Consider the following 10258-nt stretch of genomic DNA (forward strand, 5'->3'; position numbering starts at 1 on the left):
ACAAGACTTAAACCTATTTCAACTAGGAATATAACTTATCTAAATCTTATGATATATATCTAAATGCTAATCCTTATCATAATAAAATCTATTTTGAACAAAAAAAATCATAATAAAATTTGTATAATATTATTCGGTTTGGATTTCATGGACTTCAATTCACTTCGTAATCGAACTTCAATGGTCCATAACAGTTGGTTCGCAAGATACACATGCTCTCCAGTATATCTTCAATATATACACAAACTATTGAAACCATCCTGGATTAAAATTTTGAAAACTAGAGACCAAACTCGTGTTTCTTTTTAGACTTTGTAGCTACTAGAAAAAAAGAGGAAGGAGAGGGGGTGTTATAGTCTTCACGGAGTTCTGAAGTAGATGATCATGTGAATCCTAGTGCTTACGGATCTTAAAGCAAATACATGCATGTAGGATAAGCACCAGTTGCAAAAAAAAAAAAAAAATTAATGCAACAATCTTGGGATTATATCATCATATACAGACGTGACGTGGGCCACAAATCCACTAGGATATAAACATCCAGAGGAGAGAAAATTCACAAAAACTTTAAATTTTTTAGTTTTTACACTCATGTATTAAACTAGTTTATATATAAATCTGTAGAATAACAAAACCTGTGTATAAGCTAATAAATACTGTTCGTTTATAGTTTATAGGATCAAAATCTATGCAGAAGCTCTTGCACGATATAAGACATACATCGTGTACACCATCATGTTATGTGCAATTATCAAAACTCGTGGACTTTGGTCTGGGCCGCGTAGTCACGTTTTTATTTGAAGTCCCAAGAGACTGTACCGATGATATTCCAAAGCAAAGACAGAAGTGTTGTTGCATCTAGATGTCTCAAATATCTGTGTACTGGTAAAAACCCAACATTAGTTGAAAATTTGTTTTTTCTAAATAAGTATGTATTCTTATAGGAAAAAAAAAATCGAGTTTTAAGACTGCTATAAATACGGGTTTAAAAGTTTTTAAGATGATTTTATTCACATAATAATAAAAACCTCTAAACGGGTATTTGCCTCAATTCGTTTTAATCTTTCTTTTGCTTTCTTCAAAGTTGATTCGCCGCGTTGGTTCACAACAAGTGCGCAATCTCCGAAACCAATTCTTAGTAGGACGACTTGCAAACATAACTTGTTTTGGTCTTTTTAAGTTGTTAAAAAACAAGAATATTAATGAACAAATCATAACTGAAAATTTTAAAACAAGAAAATTACTATCATCTTATTATTATTTCAAGAACCATGTTCTGTTTTTAACACTTCCATTCTAAACATCATACCAACTAAGGAATAACAAAACCACAAAGGTTAGTCATCATCGCATGAACATTTTAGCAACCTAATAAAAGACGAACTCTTTTCTTTCTTCTGGTTCTTCTAATGCTTCTTGTTTGTTGAAGAGGAAGACTTAGAGTCATCATTAACAGAACCAGGACTCGAAGTCCCCGAGCTACTCATCATCTCTCCACTCCTCTCTTTACCAGACCAAAGCTTCGAAAACACTCTAGAAACTCCCAACCCTCCTCCTTTCACCAGCTTCCCTTTATTACTCTCCTGCTGCTGATTCTTTGCGAGTCTTAGACTTGCTAACTCACCCCTCAACGTCTTTATATCTTCCGTGTCCCAAGACTCAGTCTCATCCTCAGTATTCGTCGACCTCGAAGCAGGAATGATCTCAGGCGTGCTGTTTCCCGTTGATGACGAACCGTTGTTGTTGTTAGCTCTAGCCTGTTCGAAGAAGAGCACTTGCACCACCACACGCATTGGTAACCTCTCGTTCTGAACAGCGTGCGCGCAAGCTTCTACTGATAGCTTCCTACAGTCCATTAGCCTGCAGATTCTCTTCTTCTCGCTCTTGCTGATCTCCGGATGTTCCTGATTAAACAAAAATACAAAAACTTGATTAGCAAGTTAGGGTTAGGGCAGCACTTAGGGTTTAAGTTTCACTTTCTTGTACCTTAAGAAACATATCGATAGCGCGATAAACCCCGTCGTGAGACTGTCTTGGAAAGCTTGAGACCATCTCCGCGAGTGCTAGAAACTTCTGAAGAGTCAACTTATCAGAATCCCTCGATCTTTCAGCTAAATAGCCGTCAACAAGCTTGGCAACCGATGCTTTTCTTGTTACATCATCTTCTTCAGAGCGAGATTTCAAGAACACCTCAACTAAGTTCAGCATCAAGTCAACATCATAGACCGTAACATCACCCAAACTAGCCTCATCTAGCCGCTCGCCGACTCTGTTTATCAACCCTGTTTCTTCATCACAGCCAAGAAAGATGGAAGCTCGCAGCAGCTTAGTCAAGAAAGAGGAAGAAACGCTTCGTTTCTCCTCAGGAATCATCTCAATGATGGAACCAACCAAAGCTCTGTACTTATCATAGTCAGTGATCTGTACCGAGCTACTGCTCTTGCTGAACCCTGGAACCCTTTTGGTCGCATAAGCGTGCAACGCTTCACCGATAACATCAGCTGAGACTTTCCCTCTTGATTCTATCGTAGCGATCACTCGCTTATACAAATCTATATGAAGATCACAAAGATCCTCAACCCACCAGTCTCTAGGAACAGCCTGCGGTCTCCTTGAACCATTGTCGAGATTCTTCTTCTTGCTGTAAGTGTAAGACCATTCGACCCTCGAAGTATCGATGCAAGCCCTAGAGGCGATGGACTCGAGGCAACGGCCCGTTAGCTTCAGCTCTTCGGCGTGCGGAGACAGAGCTCTAGTGGTCTGAAGCGTGATGATCGAGTCTTTCCAGCTTTGGAGTATGCTCGAGCTCAAGAACACTTCGATCTTGTAAACGAGGTTCCCCTTTTCGACGGTTTCGTGCATCTCAAGAAACTCGGCTGCGCAGCGAGCGGCGACTACGTTGTAAGCGTTTAGCGTGACGGTCATGCCGTAGCAGAACTTAGCACAGATCTCAAATGAAGCAGGACCGCCGGGGATCTCTGGTATGACGATCTCGTCTTCTTCTTGATGAATCTCGTTGTCTTCGTTGGATGATGATGATGATGTTGTTGCTATTAGTTTCTGTAAGCGTGCGCTCTTGGACAGCAATGGAAACTGAAACAAAACTCATTTAGAGTGAATCTTTCTATATAAGGAAATAAGATAAGTGTTTGAGTGTGTTTTACCTTGTGAAGATAGAACTTGACATCGCCAATGGTTACAATAACATCTGTTGCTAAGTCACTTGATACATACCTTAAAGAAACATAAATCAAGAAAGTAAATAGTTGTCAGAAAAAACATTTTCAGATCTATAACAAATATTGTTATAACCAAAGTACCAAAAAAAGAGGTAATGATGAGGGATTTTGAACACAAACCTAACATTGTCTCCTTCAGATTGAAATGAATCAGGTTTGGATCCAAGTTTCATGAACTTCATGGTCTTGAATTAGTGAATAAGATCTCAAAGAGAAAGCTAAAAAGACTCAAAAATGTGTCTGGTCAAGAAACAGAGAAGCAAAGACTCTGGAAGAAAAGAAGGGTCTCTCAGATACAACTTAAGGAAACGTTGGCTAATGGAGTTTCACATCTCAAAGAGAACATAGAAAAAGGGAAAAAAAAATACTTAGAGATGCACAAAGCATCCACTATTCCACTCAAAGCTCGAATTTACTGACAGACACACAGAGATAAACTCTTTTTTTTTTTTAATAATAATAATCAAAACTCTTCACTCTTTTCTAAGTGCTTCACACATTCACAAACACAGAAACACGTGAAATCCTTTTTTTTATCCCTTTTTTTTTTTAGTTAACAAAACGAATCCAAAGCTTGAATCTTTTTTCTTGTGTTGTGGGTTGATGGGCGATGGCAAAAGCGTAGTAAACCTGCAAGAACCAACAAAGAAAAAAATGAAGAAAGGTTTGAAGATTGCTACTTATTCAATAGACAAGATGAATCAAATCTTTTTTGGATGTTTTCTCAAAAGAATCTAACGAAAACATCAGTGGCAGAAATCGTTTATAAATAACAATAGTTTAAAAAAAAAAAAATCAAGAATTGATTCTGATTCTTTTAAACCCTTAGATCCTCACTTTGCAAAGACTTCAATTAGAAACTATAGTACCTTTGATTCTTTTCTTCTTGAGAAAGCAGCTTCGGTTGTTTGAAGAAGCTCTCTTAAACCATGAGCCACCACCAGAAAAATATATATTGATATATAAGTTTCTTGGAATTAAGGACCGGCCCAGATGAGGTTTTATGATAAAAAGATTCTTCTTAAGCAATCAAACAGTGACCTTTCGTTATATAAAAAAACGATGCTTTTTATCTCTGAAAATGAGGAAATTAAAGAGAAAATTGAAAGAGAGAAGAAAGAGGCAAAGCTGCTTTTTCTGTAGAAATGCACGCGAAATCTGACAAAAGCCACTTACTTGAGTGCCCCCTTCTCTTCAGACAAACTTACCTTCTTTTCAGGATATGTTTTCTTCTTTCCTTTTCACTCTCTTACTTTTTTTTTATTTCTTTTTACTTTTTAATTAATTTCTGTTTTTTATTTTTTTTTTAAATGCATGTACGAAAGTAAAATAAAAAATAGAAAAGGGATTATAAATATTTCCTATCAAATCATAGCATTAAAAATATTTTTTTATATATTATAATCCATTTTTGTATAATTTAAAAAAACACTAATTGAGAATATTTTGAATTGATTAAAGGTTATTAGTTGATAGTTATTGAAAGTATACAGCAGATGTAAAAAATAAATTTAATTATATCAATTATATTTTTAATATTTTTTTTTTGCGAACAATTTATATTTTTAATATGCTTTGATATTTTTTGAAAATCATTTTTTGGGGAAATCGAGGGAGTATCTAAATAATTTTTCAAACCTATTTGGACCTAAAGATTTCTTTTTGGGTTAATTATCAAAGTTATGACTTCGAATTTAAGATTCTGTTGCAGGAAAAAAAAATCTTACTGAACAGATTTATTATGACTTCAAATTTTATTTTGTAGATCTTCAGTGACTCGTAGTATATAAGATAATTATATGATAAATGGTACATTGCATGTGGCAGCCAGTAAGAATCCAATGCATGTTAGCTTATAATCAGCTAGAAGTCGATTCATTGCTGTTTCAGCTTTCACATGGTTTATACATCTCACGAATCGGTTCACGCTATCCAATAGATTTCCCTCTTTTCGATTTCTTTATTGTTTTTGTGTTGTCCTTGATCATACTATAGCATCTACTTTCGATTTTAGTAAGTAAAAGTTTCGACGTCATCGGCTCGACATCTAAGTGTTTTAGAGTGTGTTAACTAAGAACAAAACTTATCAGAGTTAAATTCAGGGTTTCCAACGAATTATTCCTACCGAACTTAGGCATGTCTTCATATTACTACTTCTTGTTTGTTGACATTGCTTTTTTCTAGACAAAAAATAAGTAATGTTATAATTTTGATCTAAAATACTAGAAAGGGTGATAAACTTTCTGAATATACCATCCACAATCATATGTAAGTGGATCTCGAAATGATTGAGATAGCATAGAGGCAGGTTCTTCTGGTGTGCCAAGCTGCAATCCATTTGATCAAATCTTGATATCGAGCCTATAAAATGAAATAATCACTAATTTTTGTGACTCAAAATTTAAGAGTTTTGCTTAAAAACATTCATGTGATTATAGCAAAGCACATGCATAGACTAATTAAGATTGTGATTGCGAAGGAAGTGGCATAAATTTCGAAAAGCACGAAACTAATAAATAAAACACCATTAGGAACAAAGGTTAATGATGATTCTCTCAAGTCTAGTTTCACTTTTGTGCATTTTAATTTGTTAAACTTGAGAAAAAATAATCTATATGAAACTAACTTAATTTTACAGAATGCAAAGCCTCGGTCATAGGCTTTGTACTTTTTTTTTTTTTTTTTTTTTTTTGATTAACCAGGTGTTGACCTTGCGGCCCCCCACCTAGACCCGGCGCCAGCTTTTGCCTGTACCTTTTTACGGGCCCTGGGCACGCCTCCCCCTCCCCGCGAGTCGAACAGCCGACCTTCCCTCCCGGAGGTAGTACCACTGGACTACGAGGTCCTGGGTATAGGCTTTGTACTTACCTCCCAAATAATATTCAAACCATGAATAGTGGAAAATGTAGCTTTCTTTTGGGGATATCTCCATCACCACTCTATAGTAAAGCGATATATAATGTGTGTATCCCGAAATCACATTAATGCGTTAGATATATTGATTTTTTTTAAAGTTTTACAACGAAATGATTAGAACCAACAAAATATTTTTATAAAAAAAAAATCTTTAACGAAGTATTGAACGTTGGATTGATATGAAAGTGGAAAGCTACATGTTACCTAACTATAATATGGACGAGTTGAGTACCGTGTGATTATAGGAACCAACCAAAACGTGGTCCATGCATCTCTCTTTTTTTCTTGTTCAGCCAGATTTTATCTCCTCCTTTCCCCAACTATACTCAGCCAGGTTATGGTCTATTATTTCGTGTTAAATGTTTATTCTTATTTTTATTAACGAAAAAAAAAAGTGATCATAACCATGGAATCTACTAAAATCATTTTCGATAGTTGATAAAGACTTTTTAAGTTATATATCAAGCATTTGTTTTAATATAGATAATACGTAAAAAGTTTATATGTATTTAAGATTTTCTGCTGCCAATCACATTAATCATAAATCTCATCTAAATCATTTGTTTTTTTTTTGTTCTTAAAATATTCTCTATAACTCTCTCTAAATAAGAAAAAATAAGTAAATAACTACTAAACTGAGGAATCTTCTGGCTGCATCAGAGGGTTCTGGTTCTTGGCGGTAACAACTAACAAGTGCGTTGAGAGCGGAGAGGTATAAAAAATGACTACTCCAAAATCGAGAAATCAGAAAAAGTGAAATCTTACGGATTTGATCTTCTTCGCGTGATTTCGCACTCAGCAACAGCGATTGTTCTCCAATCTACATCGATCCTTCCTCAAATAATTCAATTTCACGTAAGATTTTTACGATCCAAAATTTGCATTTTTTAAAATTTTTTTTTGCAGATTCGGTTGTCCTTGACGATGTTGTTGGATTGCGATGAGATGCTTAGTGGGTTTGTTCTTTTTTTTTGCATTGCAAGTATCGTTTTTTTTTTTTGGATTGTGATAGAAGATTGTTTGCGCACTAAGTGCTCGACGAATTGTCTAAGTCAGGGGCTGTTTCCTTTTTCGCTTTTTTTCTTTCTTATTACCGAACCCAAAAAGCTTCTGCGTCTTGTCCTTCTTGTTCGTTAACTGTTTGGAGTTTTCCTTGTCTCTCTTTAATCTTTCTCCTCTGTATGTTTATACGTCCTTTTGAGATTCACCAATAGATTCGTTTTTTTTTGTGTGGCAGTAAAGAAGTCTCTTTTTTTGAAGTTCATTGTCTGATTAGTGTTTGTCTGAATCCTGTTTTAACACAGTTGATTGTATAGCTAAACAGCATTCTCATTTGCAAGAAAGCTCGATCATTTTGTGACAATGGACCCGCAACATACCGGTGATTTGATGAAGTAATTCTCATTTGGCTAGCTTCTTTGTTACCCGTTAATTCGTGTACTTAAAATTGATATATTGTTGGTTGTGAAATAGGCATTTGGAGAAGCAGAATGAGTTACTCAAGGAAACTCAGAAGACCATGTCACATGAACTCCAAAAACTCATGGTATTGTGATCAAATTAACTTGTTTTAACGAGTTTTGTTATGTAACTAGCGATTGGTTTTTCTTCAGGTGGAAGAAGAGATGATGATGCATAAACTATGTGAGCTAATGGTTACTCATCGTAAAAACAAGAAGGTATGCTCTCTTCTTGAAGGGAAGGCCCACGCTTTGAAATATCGATAAACGTACAAGTTTAGAGGGCTTGGCTTAAGAGATCTTGGTTTGCAGGAAATGAAGAAAACTCAGTATCTGTTGGAAGGTAAAGAAACAGTTGAATCTTCTGTTGTTACAGTTGAGGCCCAACGCCCACCCATCATATACCAATACAGAAGGAGGAAGAGCAAGGCCCAGCAAGAAACAGTTCAGGTCTCCAATGGATCAGACATCGATAAAGGTTTCTAAAAGTTCTTAATATTATTTCTTCTAAATTATGTTCTATTTCTCTCTTTGCTTTACATGTATAGACCATATGTAAATGCAATCTCTATTTCTACATTGAATGAAATAATAATGTCATAGAGTAACATCAATAGCCTCCAAAAAGTATGGAGACCCTCCAATTCTCTTGGTGCTCAAAACATTCTTCACCAAAAGTTTCCACCTCTTCTCATCTTTCCTGCTCTGTTTCTTCATCCTCTCCTTGAATTCACCGCAAAGAGGGACTTTGCACTGCTCCGAGTCCACGCAGATACGCGAATGAAGCTCAAGAAGCTGCCATATTCTCTTGCAACGGCTGCAACCACCAGGGATTGATCTCAGCTTGCATCCCGCCATATGTTTCAGCAGCTGCTCTAGACCGTTGCACGCTTGAAACCCGCAAGAGGCGTGCGGGTTTTCGATCTTTGTTGGACTGATCTCTCTGCATCCATCTCTACATATGTGGACAAAAGCTTCCATTGCATCGTAGAGCTGAGTGTAAGTCTGTATTTCTTTCTGTTTCCTGCTTTTTGCCTTCAAGCTCTGTACAAAAAATGACATAACTGAATCAGAAAAACTGTGATAGAACAAGACTTAAAAGCTCCAGGATTTGGTTTATATCTTACGTTAAGCTCGTAGGAGACGGAGCGTAAGAGTTCTTTCTGAAGACTAGGGTGGCTTTGTTTCATGGCTAGCCATCCTTCGGAAGTAGAGACTTCTTCAAAGCTATTTACAATCATTCTGTGGCAGAGAAGAGCGAGGCGTGGAGCGTCGCAGAGAAGAGCTAGCTGAAACACATCAATCACATTCTCTTTGTTGAGCAGAGTGTTTTCGAAGTGTGACTCGCACACTCGTTTCAGATGCGGAACAACGTAGACGTGTGATAGTACAAGAAGATGTATTGCGAAGTCTTCCATGTCTTGTTTCTCGTAGCTGCAAGAAACAGAACAAGACATAAAAAATAGTGGTCAGTTAAGTATTGTAATAACAAAAGGTTCTGTAATTTTGAAGATTAATAATAAGAAGAAGATAAAGTACCAAGAAGAGTATAAGAATCGAATGAAAACGCGGACAGCATCGTGAGGAACACCGAGGATTGAGATTGATTTACGATGAGGTTTTTTCTTGTCTTGCTTCATCATTCCACTGATCACATCTGAAGCCATTGCCTGGTTAATAGATTAACAGCAGATAATTATTAATTAATATTTAAAATGAAAATGAAAATGTTATACCAAACACTCCTTACAAGATGTTTTAGTTTTTCTAATTTCTTTTTTATAACTAAGATATAAATTAAAATCTAAAAATATGATTGATATAACTTTATTGGGAAACAAATAAAACAAACTAAATTAATTAATTAAAATTTATATTAATATGTGTGCAAATTTTAAAACATAAATCTTTTAAATTTGGAGTAATATTTAAATGTTTCAGATTTCTGATTATATAGAGAGAACTTACGATGACGTTAGAATGGGCGTAGATCAAGCCATTATCATCTGTATGGATCAAAACATCAGCTCCATGAGCTTCGTCGAACATACGATCCCATGAATCTCTTGTAGCTTTAGAAGCAAAGCTATTGCATTTTTGTAAAAGCATATCCGTTGACTTCTTCAACTCCGTGCCGGAGTTTGATTTTACCGGAGGTGGTGGTGGTGGTGGTAATGAGACGTTTTCCGGTGAACATTCTGGTGAATAAACGTTGATGTTCTTCATATCTTTGAAAGGAACGTTATCTATTGCGAAAACAAGAAAAAAAATGACCTGTGATAATTAAACAGAGGAAACGGAGAGAGATGGAGATGTAATGTCAAAGACCAATTTATAATCTTCCTTTGGTCGGAAAATTAAAATATTTAATATTTAATGGTGGAAACTCGGTAAGTGTGAACTGTTTAACACGTTCTAATTGGGTCCCACACGGCTGATCCAGTTTCATATAGTGAAGGGATAAGTACTTGCTGATTCATATCCACGTTGGATGAACTTTTCCAAATCACTTATTTTAAAATTCTATCCAATTTTACTTTTCTTTTTAGTTTGCAAATTTCTTTATCTTTATGTCTTAAACATTAGAGAATATTATATCCAAGTATTTAAAAAAAAACAAAAAAAAGGAAAAAATAATGTCAA

General features: G+C 35.6%; 3 protein-coding genes across 4 annotated transcripts; 1 reads left to right on the forward strand and 2 right to left on the reverse strand.

Annotated features, from left to right (window-relative positions):
- Nucleotides 1-1232: 1232 nt before the first annotated feature.
- On the reverse strand, nucleotides 1233-4368 carry LOC106306433 (BTB/POZ domain-containing protein NPY5). Its single transcript, XM_013743051.1, has 5 exons — nucleotides 4109-4368; nucleotides 3360-3869; nucleotides 3165-3234; nucleotides 1987-3093; nucleotides 1233-1904 (listed from the first exon to the last, which is right to left on the reverse strand). The coding sequence occupies exons 2-5, from the start codon at nucleotides 3419-3421 to the stop codon at nucleotides 1407-1409; spliced, it is 1737 nt and encodes a 578-aa protein (XP_013598505.1). The 5' UTR covers nucleotides 3422-3869; nucleotides 4109-4368; the 3' UTR covers nucleotides 1233-1406.
- Nucleotides 4369-6710: 2342 nt separating this feature from the next.
- LOC106301153 lies at nucleotides 6711-8223 on the forward strand. 2 transcript variants are annotated; one of them, XM_013737490.1, is made up of 5 exons: nucleotides 6711-7010; nucleotides 7472-7549; nucleotides 7629-7701; nucleotides 7769-7834; nucleotides 7928-8223. In XM_013737490.1, the coding sequence occupies exons 2-5, from the start codon at nucleotides 7518-7520 to the stop codon at nucleotides 8099-8101; spliced, it is 345 nt and encodes a 114-aa protein (XP_013592944.1). In that variant the 5' UTR covers nucleotides 6711-7010; nucleotides 7472-7517; the 3' UTR covers nucleotides 8102-8223. The 2 variants fall into 2 exon arrangements, with proteins under 2 accessions (XP_013592944.1, XP_013592943.1); XM_013737489.1 differs by having other exon boundaries at nucleotides 6712-7010; nucleotides 7460-7549.
- Nucleotides 8089-9955, reverse strand: LOC106301152 (BTB/POZ and TAZ domain-containing protein 5). Its single transcript, XM_013737487.1, has 4 exons — nucleotides 9584-9955; nucleotides 9155-9285; nucleotides 8743-9049; nucleotides 8089-8659 (listed from the first exon to the last, which is right to left on the reverse strand). Exons 1-4 carry the CDS (start codon nucleotides 9839-9841, stop codon nucleotides 8213-8215), a joined length of 1143 nt encoding a protein of 380 aa, XP_013592941.1. The 5' UTR covers nucleotides 9842-9955; the 3' UTR covers nucleotides 8089-8212.
- Nucleotides 9956-10258: the final 303 nt, after the last annotated feature.

The sequence above is a fragment of the Brassica oleracea genome, chromosome C7 (genome assembly GCF_000695525.1).
Source record: "Brassica oleracea var. oleracea cultivar TO1000 chromosome C7, BOL, whole genome shotgun sequence".
NCBI lineage: Eukaryota > Viridiplantae > Streptophyta > Magnoliopsida > Brassicales > Brassicaceae > Brassica > Brassica oleracea.

Coding starts and splice junctions, on each gene's coding strand:
- LOC106306433 (XM_013743051.1), bottom strand. CDS start 3,421: ATGAAGTTCATGAAACTTGGATCCAAACCTGATTCATTTCAATCTGAA. Junction 3,235..3,359: donor TCTGAAGGAGACAATGTTAG/GTTTGTGTTCAA, acceptor TGTTTCTTTAAG/GTATGTATCAAGTGACTTAG. Junction 3,094..3,164: donor TCAAGTTCTATCTTCACAAG/GTAAAACACACT, acceptor GTTTTGTTTCAG/TTTCCATTGCTGTCCAAGAG.
- LOC106301153 (XM_013737490.1), top strand. CDS start 7,518: ATGGACCCGCAACATACCGGTGATTTGATGAA. Junction 7,550..7,628: donor CATACCGGTGATTTGATGAA/GTAATTCTCATT, acceptor GTTGTGAAATAG/GCATTTGGAGAAGCAGAATG. Junction 7,835..7,927: donor CTCATCGTAAAAACAAGAAG/GTATGCTCTCTT, acceptor CTTGGTTTGCAG/GAAATGAAGAAAACTCAGTA.
- LOC106301152 (XM_013737487.1), bottom strand. CDS start 9,841: ATGAAGAACATCAACGTTTATTCACCAGAATGTTCACCGGAAAACGTC. Junction 9,286..9,583: donor ACGCCCATTCTAACGTCATC/GTAAGTTCTCTC, acceptor TCTATTAACCAG/GCAATGGCTTCAGATGTGAT. Junction 9,050..9,154: donor CGATTCTTATACTCTTCTTG/GTACTTTATCTT, acceptor TGTTTCTTGCAG/CTACGAGAAACAAGACATGG.